This window comes from Trachymyrmex cornetzi, unplaced genomic scaffold, assembly GCF_001594075.2.
Source record: "Trachymyrmex cornetzi isolate Tcor2-1 unplaced genomic scaffold, Tcor1.1 scaffold73, whole genome shotgun sequence".
NCBI lineage: Eukaryota > Metazoa > Arthropoda > Insecta > Hymenoptera > Formicidae > Trachymyrmex > Trachymyrmex cornetzi.
In genome coordinates, this window is record NW_017300059.1 from 1,836,741 (window position 1) to 1,852,014 (window position 15,274).

Sequence of the window (15,274 nt, forward strand, 5' to 3'; positions counted from 1 at the left end):
CGAGTCAGACTCCTTACCACGAGTCTCACTCGTGGTTGTAGGCCAAAAGGTTAAAATTTGTTTTGTTTTGGCTCGTAGCTTTTCTGATTATATTTTATTTTATTTATGTTACGTCTACATGCTTACAGCACGTTGTTTCATCAGGCTTTCATAGACTGTAGAGATTAAACCTCCTGCCGTCGTTCGATATTTCATCTCGGCTGTTCCATAAAGTTGGAGAGTTTTCGATAGTTCGAAAACAGGGCCTCGTTTACAGCCCATAGATCGCAGGTCGCGGCTGACTGATTCACAATGCGCGATCCCTGTCGCTGTACGTAGATATCCGGAGATGGCATTTTTTTTCTCCCGTAAACGAGTTCCCCGTCTAACCGGAAAACGCAGCACGCGCCGTCGCGTTGGTCCATACGTTGCGATGGAAAACTGGAGAACGGTCGATCGACTGGACAGCCGGAGATAAATCACCGCCAGGCACCAACTGTCTCGTATATATGCGTGTATTGTGAAAGAATATTTAAAGTATGCAAGCTGCATACGTGCGTCAGTGTTTGCGCAAACAGTCGCGACTTTAAATCAGCGCATCGATTAAAATACAGTTCATATGGCAAAAGCGATCAGACTTTTGCACGCCCACATCATGGGCTTAACTCGCGCGTTTTGATCCGTCTCAGTTTTGGAGATTTCATCGCGAGATAAGAAAAGTCGCAGCTATAATTCGATTTCATTGGTATTTCGAAATGGCTAATTTTTATTTTTAATTAAAAATAATGTTCGAATGTCAATATATAGAAAGTAATGTGAAGAGATAAAAATATTGTTTTTTGTACTTTTTTAAATTTTCATTATTATACACATTGAAATATATATATAGAAAATAAAAAATATAGAAGGAGAAAAATATAAAAAAAATAAAAAAGAAATTCTAGAATTTGACAATTTAGGATATAATAAAAAAATTGTATTATACATATATATTATATATATAATAGATAAATTTTTATCGTATCTTAAGTGATCAAGATCTAGAATTTTTTCTCTACTTTTCCTATATTTTTTTATATGTTCTATATATACATTTTAAGTGCGGAAGGATGTAAAGTTGATCCGGAACAAACCCTCGATAACATCACAGATTCACGGCACTTAAGATGTAGTGGCAGCGCAAGGATACGATCATCTCAGTCGAATTCCCGTGGGCCGGTACCACACTCGAGTTGTTATAAATAAAACCGAAAAGACTTCTCATGGTGGAAGGCACGGTGAAGAAGGAAAACGTGGGCGATATCAATCGCGGGGATCGGCCGCCACGGGGAGAACGAGCCGAGCGAAACTCTCGATCGCGTGAACTTTATTATTTCGAGAGGCGATATTTCTTCGTCCGCTTCATAGACGCACTATCACAATGATGTTGCGAAATTTCACTGTGATTTTTTCCGCAATATATCTTCCGATTTACTCAATCGATTTCACTTAATTTCATGGTAATTTGCTAGTCGTAAAGAAATACAGACATATAACAGTCTGGTCACGAGCGAATTTGTCAAAACCCTGTAAGAGAGAAAGGTAAATCTAATTTCTTCCTTTATACATATATTTTGTGTATATATATATATATATATATATATATATATACATACCAGGGAGTAACTCGTTACTTGTAACGAAGTTACAGTTACAATAAAGTTATAGATTGAAACAGTACAAGTTAAAATGCATGTATTATTATATCTTAATTAAAGTTACAGGGTGAAACAGTATAAATTAGAGTGATAGTACAAGTTAGAGAGATAGTATAAGTTAGATAGTATAAGTGACAGTATAAGTTAGAGAGATAGTATATAATTATATACACAGGAAGAAATTATATGTGGCCAGTTTGATAAGTCAGCGACTTTTTAAAAGGTAGTTATTAGGTGTTAAACTTAATTCCTGCCGTTTTTCGTCTCCAAAATTGATTTGTTTCGAAGGGAAATACCTTAATCAAAATATTATTAATAAAGTATTATTAATTAGTAATAAAGTAGAAAATAGAGGAAATTACTTTGATTAAGGTATTCATTCATCTTCCCTTCGAAGCAAATCAATTTTGGAGACGAAAAACGGGAATTAAGTTTAACACCTAATATATTGAAAAATATGTCGAATTTTGGTAAAAACAGATTAAAAAGAAGAACAGGTTAAAAAGAGTCACTGACTTATCAGGCTGTCCTCTTACATATATTTCTCTCTCGTAGGATTTTGCCAAAATCGTTCATGACCAGATTCTGATAAAGAGTCTCTAGCTAATTACACATCCTTCGGATTTTTTTCAGGAAAAGAAATCGTAAGGAAGGACAGCTGATTCTTGCCGTCCACACGACCGAAATCGACATGGCGAGGCAACAGACGGTGGACCGAAACATCCCTCATCTGCGGGACATTTTTGGCTTCGGCAGCAAATGGGATAACGCTCGCGGGCAAGCCGAGGAAAAGGCACCCGGCCACGATAGCGCCGTGTCGGTGGGCTCTACATCTGGGGAGGAGGAGAGTCCGAAGAACAGCAAGAAGAAGAAGTCGCGTCGCCGCGACAACAGCAAGACGCTGACGGAGAGCGACGTGAAACACCTGGAACGGCATCTCTCTATGAAGAAGACCATACGCAAAAAAATCATGCGTGACCTGCAGCAGGCCTTCGTCGAGGATCCGAACGAGTTTCGTGTGGACGACATACCGCCGGAGCAACTCAAGGCAGAGATCAATATCCAGAGCCTGAGCTTCGGCACGCCATCCCAGAAGCAGGGACGCACGCGTGGCAATGCTGAAAGCACGTTCCTCGACATGCTGCGTGGTGGTGGTAAGAGATCGCCTGTTATTTTATTAAAGTTCATTCTTCAACACCTTTTTATTCCTTTTGACGATCATATTTTTAACGATATTAATATTTAGAAAAGTCAATTATCTAATAATTGTATCAAGATATAACAGTCTTCAAGGTATAATAAAAAAGATATAGAAGATAATTTATTTTAACTCTAACCGGTATTTGCTCCAAAATTTCTTCAACTGGCATTCGTGGATTTAGCGTACTTTAAATTAATGTATTTTTAATTAAAGTTAATGTAATTGAACGATTTCTTATTTTGGAAGTCAAAATTCAAGAAATAAAATTATAACTCAAAATTGTCTAAGGTTGTAAAAAATTATAAATTTTTCACAATATAGTTGAAGAAAATGTTCGGGTCCACTGGGCCTGCAAATATTAATTAATTTAATATATCTCTATAAAATCTCAGAACAAATACCTTCGAATTTAAACGTAAAAAAATATTCTCTGAAATTTTTAGAATGTGTGTGAATCTCATTTCAAAGAGTTAAATCTCACTCTTAAAATTGAAAATTGAGCCACTCTTTTTCAAGACTGATTCAATTTTCACTCTTTAGAATGAGATTCCAGAGAATTTAGAGAATATTTGTAGATTCCACTTTGGATTTTGCTTTGGATTTTTATATAAATCTATATCTTACAGGTTTGGAGAAAAATGGGACGGATGGTGACAGAGATTCGGGACACGGTGGCTCGCCAACCAGAGAGGCGTCCAGCGCCCAGGATACGGATGATGAGTCCAGCTATGCATACGAGGCGCCCACCGCGACGCCCACGAAGAAGAGCAGCAACTTCTGGAGACGCTTCACCATGAAAAATCGCAATAAACGATAAATCTGTGGCAGGAACCCCAGCGCGAAGAGAGAGAGTACCGATACTTTATATTCTCCGTCATCTCGATAATTTTTACCAGCGTAATTAACGAGGCAGAGCTTGCAACTGTGATATACATAAAACATAAAACCAATCATCTTCACCTCTCCCTCTCCCCCGAGACGATCCATTCGTCGAATTTTAAGAGGTTCCCAGAATTCGATCCGCGTACAAGAACGAGGACCAAGAGATTTAATGTACAAATTTCGGACCAGCATTTTTATTTGCTACGACATATCATCGGACATATTTATTGCGGGCCTTAAAAAACCAGACAATATATCTTTCTTAAATTAAAAAGTAAGGAAAATTCAGGATAAGAATTCGATTCAATAAGAATTCAATAAACGCGAAAAAACGTACGATTTTCGATTTTGACGAACGATAAAAACTGATGTTATTTTACATTTGAAATTTAATTTCTCGTAGCTCAATTTCAGTAAGTATTTAGATTAGCAGATATTGGAACGATGAAATAATAATTCGCACCTCTACAGCATAAGTTGCATAAAAGTTGCAGCAACACTGCTGCAACATTGCATGTTGCAGATTTTGCAGCGATATCGCTACAAATTCTGTGCTGTATGGCTTTACTTTATTATTTGAAATGATATGGACTTACAAGCTTTGAAAAGAAAGAAAAACGAGGGAGTAGCTAGGACAAGCTATTTAGGGATCTCTCTCATCTGAATAATTTCGCTGTATATATATATATTTTTTTTTTTTGAAATATCGGAGGAACTTCTTAAAACTTTCCGACCTAAAATGTAACGATCGATGTACCCGATAATGTAACTCCCATCTTCTGACACGTACTTAAAGGCAATGTAAAAAATAAAAAACGGAGGCAGCGAAATACGAATACGTATGTAGTATTTAAGGGTAGTTAGTTTAATTTTTCTCTTAATGTAAGAATGCGGCAGTTATGGGTGATCTGTAATAAGCGTAAAAGAGGTGCGTACAATGTGCGCACCGGTTAGTATTAGCTAGTCAACGATGCTAAGACGTATACCCGTGAGACCTGGTCGATTTTCTTACTGACAAAATTTGATATCGCTTCTTTATAATGAACTCAAAAATGAAATAATTTTTTAACTATTTTTACTACCAGTTCACGAAAATTCACAGCCTTAAGGTTTCTCATTACATGCAGGAACGCATGTACATGCATGTAAGGAACTTACTGGATTACGTCGTTTAAGTGTGACACATTGCATTTTTTTTTCACTCTAACTTAAGCTATGTTGATGTTTACCGAAATCCTGTTGTTCCTACCATTTTTCGAGATATCTCGCTAGTATTATAAATAACGTCATCCAAGCGATGTCGATAACGATTCACGTATTCTCATCTAATCTCCACTTTCTACTATATAGTAATAATAATATAATAATTATTATTCTTTTTAATATTAACTGCAACGCTATATATTAGCTTTAAATGTATTATACTCGAGATCCACCTTATGTAAGAGCAGAAATATACTCGAATAAAAAATCTCATTTGGACGTTGCGCTTGTTCTTGCATTAATTAATTATCGCATCGTTTTATGCAAAAGTTTATTGCAGCATAGATGTGTATATGTCGTAACAAATATAACAGATAATATCTTATGTCTAACCTCTTAATTAACGAACATTAAATGAACATTTTCCCTTTTTTTAGGAAGTTTCTTCAATTCTTGATAGAAAAATCTATCAATCAGCTAAAAGGCAAGACATGTTAGACAGGGATTTTCATTACAAAAATGCAGTATAAAAATATTTAAAAAATATTCATTGACACTTGTATCCCTTTCCTCTTGCAGATATAGATAACTTAAATCTATTGGTTTGTATATCTCGGCGAACGTTTCTCCAGGAAAGCTGCCATTCCTTCCTTTCTGTCCGCCTGAATGAAAGGAAATTTTAACTTATTAATGAATCTATTTTTTCATCGAATTTAGATTATTGATAATCATAAAAGGATTTCTCACCAGAGAGAAAGTGCTGTGAAACAATCTTTGTTCAAACAGAAGTCCTTGTTGCAATGTGGTTTCGTATGCTAAAATTAATAAATCATAATTAGATATGTTACGAACTATTGGATTACATTGAGAATTACTTAAGTAATTCTTTATATATTCTTTTTACCAGCATTAACAGATTCTTTGGCTATCGCGACAATCAACTGTGAGTGAGATGCGATTTTTTCGCCCAATTTCACTGCTTCTTCGACGACTTTGTCAGCTGGAAATACTTTGCTAACTAGACCTAGATAAGATTAAAAAAAAATAAAACTTACTCTTTTTTAATACACTAAACGTTTTAAAAAATATAAGTAATAACAGAATATTAAGATTGAAATTAATGAAAAATCGTTAAAAATAATTCAACATAAAAACTCAAATATATAAAAACAATTTTCAAATAGAATTTATATTTAAATTAATGAAGTAACTTAAATTCCTTCCGGTTGCAAGTGTTAACTCTGATTTTTATTAATGCAAACTTACCGCTTTTCTCAGCTTCTTCCGCGGAAATCATATTACCAGTGAGTATCATTTCCATAGCTTTACTTTTGCCGATGACCCTGGTTAATCTCTGAGTGCCGCCTGCTCCGGGAATGGTGCCGATGGCAATTTCTGGTTGGCCGAATTTGGCTTTATCACCGGCGTAAATAATATCGCACATCATTGCTAGTTCATTTCCTCCACCCAACTATGAAAAACGGAAGTACATGTTATTCAACTATTCATCTTTGTTTTCAGCATCACTCGATGACAACCGAAGGCATTACTTACAGCGTAACCATTTACAGCAGCAATTATGGGCTTTCTGCTTTTAGCAACTACATTCCAGCCAGCTATAAAGTTTAACTTCAAATTTGATGCGTACGAGTTATCCTTCATTTCCTTGATATCGGCACCTATGAGAATACAATTAATATATTTTTTTATATTATAATATATAAAGATAATAAAAGGGGACCAATATCCCGAATTTGCCGAAGAATAATTTCCTGAAGAATATATTTAAAAAGCAGTATGTAAAATAAAGTTCGTGTAATCTTACCAGCAGCGAATGCCTTTTCACTTCCGGTAAGGACAATGGCAGCGATAGACGAATCCGAATTGAAATGTTCCAAAGCTTGACCTATTTCGGTCATTAACTGATTACACAAAGCATTTAAAGCTTTTGGCCTGTTTAAGGTAACAACGCCTACATTCTTCTTCTCACCTACAGTCTCTAGTTTGAGGAACTCATAATTGCCAGTTGAACCTATAAATCACATCAGAGCAGGGTTTTTTATTTAAAAAATAAAAAGTTATTTTTTTATTTAAAAAAATTAAAAAATACTTTTTATTAAAGAATAAGAAAAATAAAAGAATTTATTAGAGAATAATTAGTTCGTGATTAGTTCCTAAAATGATGACATAAAAAGCAAACAAGATCATTTTGCATTGAGATTACGTGTTATAAAAAAAAATTAGAATGTATCATTTCCATAATGACAGTAAAATATACAATTTATTCAGGTACAGTAAATAATAACAAAATTTTTGCTAATAAAAAAAATTAATTATTACATTAATGTAAAATGTAGCCGAAATATATAATTGTTATTGGAGTTATAATATGCTCGCTTTTAATGATTCGCATATTTGTTGTGTATAATTAATGCCCAACTATAAAAAAGGATATATTAATAATTATATTAAAATAATAATACCGGCTGGAATGGAAAAATGGAATCTTTTTCTAGTGTATTATTTGTAACTATATGTTTTGATAGAATTAATTAACAATGCACGGTGTGTTTGATGTTTTTTCAAAAATAATCATTTATTTATATATATCGGATATTTAAAGTAGTTTTATTATGTTCAACGTTTTAGGTTCCACAAATGTAAGATTAATTCGGTTCAACTTCCTATTTATCTTTTTCTAGATCTTAGTGGAAGCGAGCCTTAACTTTCTATGTATATTATGTAATCAAGAACGAGTATCAACATGAAGATAACCACGAGAATATATTGAGCAACGTATAACAAGGTCTGTTTCATATACAAGGTATCTCAAAAAGAACGGAGGTTTTTTGTTTATTAGCTAATTTAAAGATAATTTTGTTTTTAGCAAATCACAAACATTGTTAATGAATAATTTTATCAGAAAATCTTTTTATTGTTTGTTACATCACTTTAACATGAATTGTCTTTTATTTCTTCTCGAAATAAATAAATATTATTTAATACATAAATTATAAATTCTGAAAAATATCAAAAACAGCTTTGCACGCTTGAGTTATATTCATGCATTCGAAGAAAAACAATGAAACGGCGTGTTTTCTACTTGGCTTATTAAGGCTTATTAATCTCTATGAACTCCTTTACAGTCATAAATTAAGAATCGCCTTATCACATGAGATAACTAATTTTAAAGTCATAATTTGAAAATCAAAACAAGATTACAAAAGTATAAATAATACAAAAGTGTTATATACATGAGTAAAAAATTCATAAAATTTATATTATAATAATATTAAATTATATCAAATTTATCTTTTTTTTTGATATATTGGGTGGGGAAAAAGTATGGAAGCAAACAATTATTTCCGAAACTATTCATTTTTCGACAAAATGTCTTAGATTACATTGAGAATTACTTAAGTAATTCTCAATGTAATCTAAGACATTTTGTCGAAAAATGAATAGTTTCGGAAATAATTGTTTGCTTCCATACTTTTTCCCCACCCTGTATAAATATGTGCATCCGAGGTAACTTGCAATTTTTTTTTAAAAGCAATATAATAAACATGTTTTGTCACATATAGTAATATTATCATTACTAATACATATAAATCTGGCAAATAATTAAGTTTCTTCTTAAAACCGTGTGATATTGCGAGTCGCAAGTCATATGCATATAAATATATGTATAATAATGTTACAAAAAATAATTATGAGGAAACTATTTTGGGCTGCCGTTATTCACGTATAATTATAGATTTTCAGTACTCGCAGTGAATAACGGCACTCAGGCACTTAATGTACTCGAATTTAATAGCAGTATATAAACATATTTTTTTCGTAGCCTCAGAAACAAGTTTTGTAGCGTAGTGCAGCGATTATACCGGGTGTTCCCCACGAAACCGGCGTTTCTGACGTTACCACCAGCTGTCCCGGCTGGTGACAACCGGTGACCCGACGGAGAAGGGATCTGTGTTCGCAGGTATATTTGGTACTTACAGGAATAATACCTGAAAACAGGCGCGGCGAATTGCTGCGGTTTTCGGGCTGCGTGCGACACGCGAGAGAATAGAATCTGCGACACACGACTGACAGACATGATGATAGTTAAGTGTCCGTGAATAAATGTAAATTACGACCCAAGTTCATAGGCTGGTTGATAATATCGCGCAATCCTGCCAACTATCAGCGAAAATATCACTGGGTTCTTATACTTCCAACTAAAGCTAGAAATATAATATAACGTTCGAATTACCCGCGTTTTAGTGTCCAAACAGTTGAATCCGCAAATTCGAGAATTCGTATTCAAATCGTAGGAAAACTAATGGCGAAACAATATGCCGATTGTTCCTTTTTTATTAAAGTTATATGTAACATTCATATCTATCGTATATATACTCAAGAAACATTATACATAATATATATATCAGCGTAATGATGTATATTTATTGATAATTGTATATAATTATTGTTAGTAATTAAAATATCAGAAGAACATGAACAGCAATGAGATTGTAATAACTAAAATTTCAAAAATTTTCTCAAATTCCAAGAAGTTTCCTATTTTTTAAGATTTTTTTTTTGTATTTCCATATAAGACAATGTTCTACAAAAAGTATAAATTAAAAGAGAATATATATCTTTTTATATTTAAAATAAATTTTTATTAAAAAAATGAAATATGACAATTTATCTCATTTGTAATTATTCTTAAAAATAGAAATCAATAAAAATAATAATTTCTCGAGTAATTTCTAGATTTTATTGTACAATTGCGGAAAAAAGCCATCTTATTTTCTTGTAAATCGATGCGATAAATTATTTAATACGTAAATAATTTGCATTAATAATTAAAATATGAGGATAAGATTTATTCACTCATAATTTCAAAAATTTCTCAAATTCCTCATTTTCCAAAAATTTTTTGAATTTCCATGTAAGAAATATATATATATATATATTCACAAAGTACAGAATCAAAAAATATATATTTTTATAATTAAAATAAGATTTTTATAAGAAAGGTGAAATATAAGAATTTACGTCATATGTAATTATTCTTGACAATAGAAAACCTGATAAAAAATAATTCCTGTTGTATAACCGCAGGAAAAAGCGGCGTTTCTTGTAAATCAATATTAAATTAATACGTAAATAATTTGCGTGAGTTTATAAAAACGAACAGCGCTTGAGCCTGCAGTTCCGAATCAATGAGCCGCGACAATGATCGATGATCCATGCGATGACTATGATATACAAAGAAAAAAGGAAGAAAAAGTGAAAAAGATGATCGTCTCATCACGCGGTGAAAGTATCCGATTCGGATGCGAATTAAAGTGGGGAGGAGAGGGTGGAGAGGGAAGAAAGTCACCCCGAGACAGGTAACGGTGGCAGACGGCATGTTGGTATCTTGGCATTGAGCGAACTTGAGTTTATCGCCAGTTCACGGTCGTTCGTCCACACTTACCGTTTCCACGGGACCATGCGTTCGATTCTACTTCTCGCGTTCTTAGCAAACACTAAGATGAGCAATGCAGGTGAGATACATTGCGATTTCGTTGTGATCCATTAGTCTGAGATGATAAGGGAGTTTTTATCGAAAACGAGACATTAAATCATCAAATAAAATTCTGTGCTTTTTAAATAATTTTGATTATAATACACTGAAAAAAAATCTTAATTTTAAAGAAATATCTATTTGCTGGTATTAAAAAAAAATTATTTCTTTGGATCGATAAAAATTTCTTTAGAAATACAATATCTTATTTCTTTGAAAGCATAATATCTTATTTTTAAAGACATTTTCATTGATCCAAAGAAATAATTTTTTTGAATACGAGCAAAGTGATATTTCTTTGAAATTACGATTTTTTTTCAGTGTAATAAAAAAATATTAAAAGTTTGTTCTCTCATTAAAAATGTTATTTGAATTGTTATGAACTGATGACTTTTTTCAAATTAAAAAATGTACGTAATCATGAATTTATTAATGACATACTAAATAATATCATCACTTTAAAAAATATAGATATGGATTTAACACTGTTATATAATTTTAATATTAACACGGTGAGAATATATTTTTTTTAGATTGAAATAATGAACTTTTAACCGGTCAAATATGTATTTCAAGGAATTGTACTTAAGAATACAGATTCAGAGTGCTTTCTTCATTTTCTTTCCATTTAAAATTATTTCCTTCCCAAGTTTAATCTTTTTTTCATTTAAAATTATTTCCTTCCCAAGTTTTCACAAGAGTGGAATAAATCGCTGTTGCACTTTCGTTTCCAACTTTTATTAAACTTTATTTCAATTACTCCGTTTTAAATTATTTTATGATAATATTACTCAGTTATAAATTACTTTACAGTAAACAACGGTGAGCTTATAAAAGATCGAGAATAAAGTCTAAAACTAGCTATCAATTACAGAAGAGATCTGGCAGCAAGATCTGTCTAAAGACATGCAGATAGGTGCATCCACCGATGGCTACGATCGCGTGGGGTTGCGATGCGGCGCTGAAAGAATGACCGTCGAGCTCAAAACTACAAAGGACTTCTCAGGGGTGATCTACACGCAGGGTAACTTTTATTCCCGAGAACCGTCCTGTTTCCTCGACCCAGTTCGCGGTAGAAGCTTCACCATGAGCATCCCTTTGAACAAATGCGACACTGAAAGGGTACGTTACTTAAACTTTTGTTTGTCCTATTAATTTCTTCTTCTCGAAACTATTATTTATTAGCCTTATGAGCAAAACAAGTCATTTAAGTAGAAAGAAAACGTGATTCTCTCTTTCTTCCGAAACCTTTCATTTCCTTTTAAATTATATCTTTCTAAAGAGTGACAAGCTACCATACAATTTTTTGCAATTTTCTAAATCGTGACATTTTCTTCATCGTAAATCATTGTACCTTATAAACGACATAACGACGAAATATCATAGCTGGTAAAAGAAAGTATAACTTGTACATTATATTTTCAAATATATATTATCTTGTGATTTTTTATTTCTACAATTTCTCTCATATTTTTATTTGTTAACCTAAATAAATGATAAAACAGGAAATTCAACTTTTATAAGGGATTTTTTTAAATTGTTTCTCTTAATGTGTGTGTGTGTGTGTTTTATAATTCTTTAATAGTATATCTTACAATTACTTTCTATCTCTATTACGAGAAATTATTCGTAAGATAGATTAGAGAGCTTTAATCACTATTTAATGGATGTACTTTAAAATAACTTATGGTTTAAGATGTGGATTATTTATACCATTCAAAATTTTCTGTACATTTTTTTTGTCTCGGTGAAAGAATGGTGACAAATACAGCAACATCGTGGTGATTCAGCACGACGACGAGTTGTTAACACCAGGTGACGCCGCTTTTACGTTAGAGTGTGACTTCTCGAGACCGCGTGATCTTACGGTATCGGCGGATCTTAATGGAAATAAGAAGAGGTAATTGCTGTTTCGTCATTAATTCAACTTACTTTCGATATAAATGTTGATTGCTACGCTTTTTCAATTATTCATAAGCTTAATAGAGATGCTGCTGAGATTGAGTTTCTTGTGTGAAACGAAAATTGAAAAGAAAATTGGCAATTATTACGATACGTGAAATGAAAATTTGAAAAGAAAATTGGCAATATCCTTTGATAAAACATTAATTTGTGAAAAACACAAGTTTTCACATCTAGTAAAGATCTTAAGTAAAGAACTTTGATCCTCTTGAACATAGATACTATTTCTTCTCTGTTATAATACTATAATATATAAATTAATTAAAAAATAAACTGTTGCTCTCTGTTTTCATCTCATAAAGTTATTCTTCCAAAATTAAATAATGTTCAGTAATTTCAATATTAAATCAAGGTTAATGTTTTTATAAAGAAAAATTAATGTCGGCTTAGTTATAGAGTACATATTTTCACGAAGTACAATGAAAATTTTAATAATATATTTCAAGCAATGATACACTTTTATTTATTAGATCGACTAGATCGAGTATAGCTCTCATCGACGCCGATCCAGGAAGTGACAGAAGAAAGAGGTCAGCGTACGTGGAAAGCTACGGGGACGAAGTTGTTTTCGTGCCGAAGCAAACATATCGTAAGGCAAACGACGAACTGTGAGATACCAGTATGTGCTAGCTTAATAAAGGGACTGAGTAAACATTGTCTTATTTTCTGGTCGCTTCTCGAAAACTTTCACGGAATTCCCAATGAGAGTAGAATGTCTAAAATCAACACACAAGACAACTTTAAGATATCTTAAAGTCGTTTCTTATGCGTCGATTTTAAGCATTCTACTCAATGAGTTATGTCGACCGACAATCGCCATAGACAGATTTTCATTTGAAAAATCCTATCGTTCTTTTATTAAAGTGTGACAGTTATATCGTAAATATAATTGTAGCTCGAGTTTCTCGCTGGTACAATCGGTGGTGTTGTCTCACAAAGCTCTTTTTGATATTAGACATGTTTACAGCAAATGCAATCGTAGAGATCAAGAGATGCAATTAATATATTTCGTGATTGATTAAATGTATTTAATTTAAAAAATCAATTAAATTATTTTAACGCACATTTCTGCCAACGTGAAAATTAATTTTAAACTCAGTTCAATTTACTCTTCATCTTTTTCTAATTCTTAGAACTAAAAAAACATGGAGAGCCAGTTGAACTTAAATTAAAATTAAACTACATTGGTAAAAAAAGATATAAATCCAAAAACCGATTTAATTTAGCTTGCATTTGCCGAATGATCGTTGCCGCATGATAAAAACATGTATCTTAATTGATTTCAGAATGAGAAGAAAGTCGGGGGTGCAGTTTTATTAAATCTTACCGAACGTTCTCCATTGATGAAAACTCACGATGCATTCTACGTGAATTTGTTGTTGTTGCTTGTTATTTAATTTACGTTGTTTAAATAAATTATGTAATTCGTTCGAGCGGATTTTTCATTGCTATGTGATATATCTTAATTTAATCGTGCAACGGCGGTAGAATGTATGCATTTTATATATATACGCGCGACTTTTTGCAATCTATTTTTATTCCAAAGATACGATATATAATGCGATAATTTCGTCGATAACCCCTTGTCCCTACCATGACATTGCATAATAGAAATTTTCAAGTTACTTATTGACATATTAACTATGCAGTAAACAATTTTGACAGCTATTTCAGGCCGTTTTAAAAGTCGCTTGAAACCTAGAAGTACATCTAATTATTATGATTCAGTTTTTGCGATAGAAGTTATAATATGGACAAATGGTTAGCATAACTGCAGCGATAACAAAGTCCTCCGATCTTTACGTATTATAGGTCACCGGTAATGTTTTTAGAAATGAAAGGATATCGCATGATGATTATGCAAAAACACGAACAAACATAACTGCAAAATCTAATGGCTATATCGCGTAAATATGTATAAACCACTCATAGGCCGGTATTCATAGTCAGATCTTATATTCAAGACCGTCTTAAGTACGGTCTTAAGAAGTTACGAACCAATCAGAGAGCTGCATTAGCGTCTTAAGACATTACTTAAGACGATCTTGAAATAAGAATTGACTATGAATACCGGCCATAGACAAGTCAACTTTATGCTCGACCTATTAGAATAATCAACGTGTCGAATATGCTGGAATATTCAATTTAATATTCTCTTGGGATACACTGGGTGCAGCTTCGCATCGCACCAATTGCGTGTAAACGATACACTCAACAACACTCAGGGACGGCGAACTGTATGTGGAATGGTGGAGGATTCCACAGATATGAATTTGACATGTGTGGAATTCCACACATGTCAAGCTACAGTTAATCTAAATTTTTAACGAGTAAAGATACATTTTTACGAGCCGCGCAAAATCCGCCGTTTCTGCTAGTCGAGCTTATGAATGAATTTAAATACAAATAACATTCGACGAACTACATTCTCAATAAAAAAATGAAGAATAGCAAAATAAGTATTCGTGTATTTTATTCATTTGTTTATTTGTATTGTATATTATAAGTGTAGATCTATAAATATTTCCATTTCCCTTTCGGAGGAGGATTTCTTCGTTCGAAATTTTTTTTTAGACTTCTTCACACGCGTCCCCCGGAACTCCGACTCACTCCACACATACAAAAAATTTACTTCGCTCTTGCACTGAAAAAAATATAGTCAATTTTTAATAAATATTTAGTTGAACACTGCCAACTAAATATTTATTAAATATAAAGATATATTTATTTGATACAAGAATTATTAATTTGATTTAACAATCTTTTTTTTTACTGAACAAATATTTATTTACA

At 32.6% G+C, this 15,274-nt stretch overlaps 4 protein-coding genes across 7 annotated transcripts in view; 3 read left to right on the forward strand and 1 right to left on the reverse strand.

Moving 5' to 3' along the window:
- LOC108767875 (glutamic acid-rich protein) overlaps window positions 1–1,472 on the forward strand; it is a 55,908-nt gene extending 54,436 nt beyond the window's left edge. Inside the window, exon 8 of the mRNA XM_018517982.1 lies at window positions 1,080–1,472. The gene's annotated coding sequence lies outside the window, so the exon portion shown is untranslated. The remainder of the gene's footprint in view (window positions 1–1,079) is intronic.
- Window positions 1–5,241, forward strand: part of LOC108767877 (uncharacterized) — a 47,969-nt gene extending 42,728 nt beyond the window's left edge. For 2 of the 3 annotated variants that reach the window (XM_018517989.1, XM_018517988.1), the window contains exons 2-3: window positions 2,310–2,830; window positions 3,504–5,241. In XM_018517989.1, coding sequence (XP_018373491.1) covers window positions 2,368–2,830; window positions 3,504–3,694 — 654 coding nt within the window. In that variant the 5' untranslated portion in view covers window positions 2,310–2,367 and the 3' untranslated portion in view covers window positions 3,695–5,241. Of the gene's footprint in view, window positions 1–1,493; window positions 1,561–2,309; window positions 2,831–3,503 lie in introns of those variants that run through there. The other variant, XM_018517990.1, reaches the window with a different exon arrangement.
- A 38-nt stretch (window positions 5,242–5,279) lies between these two features.
- Echs1 (Enoyl-CoA hydratase, short chain 1) lies at window positions 5,280–9,128 on the reverse strand. Its single transcript, XM_018517987.1, has 7 exons — window positions 8,962–9,128; window positions 6,788–6,994; window positions 6,517–6,641; window positions 6,229–6,433; window positions 5,867–5,986; window positions 5,710–5,777; window positions 5,280–5,624 (listed from the first exon to the last, which is right to left on the reverse strand). The coding sequence occupies exons 1-7, from the start codon at window positions 9,059–9,061 to the stop codon at window positions 5,559–5,561; spliced, it is 891 nt and encodes a 296-aa protein (XP_018373489.1). The 5' UTR covers window positions 9,062–9,128; the 3' UTR covers window positions 5,280–5,558.
- Window positions 9,129–10,385: 1,257 nt separating this feature from the next.
- LOC108767864 (uncharacterized) lies at window positions 10,386–13,790 on the forward strand. Of its 2 annotated transcripts, XM_018517949.1 has the most exons (5): window positions 10,386–10,499; window positions 11,394–11,641; window positions 12,274–12,419; window positions 12,952–13,070; window positions 13,768–13,790. In XM_018517949.1, the coding sequence occupies exons 1-5, from the start codon at window positions 10,445–10,447 to the stop codon at window positions 13,770–13,772; spliced, it is 573 nt and encodes a 190-aa protein (XP_018373451.1). In that variant the 5' UTR covers window positions 10,386–10,444; the 3' UTR covers window positions 13,773–13,790. The 2 variants fall into 2 exon arrangements, with proteins under 2 accessions (XP_018373451.1, XP_018373450.1); XM_018517948.1 differs by lacking the exon at window positions 13,768–13,790 and having other exon boundaries at window positions 12,952–13,119.
- Window positions 13,791–15,274: the final 1,484 nt, after the last annotated feature.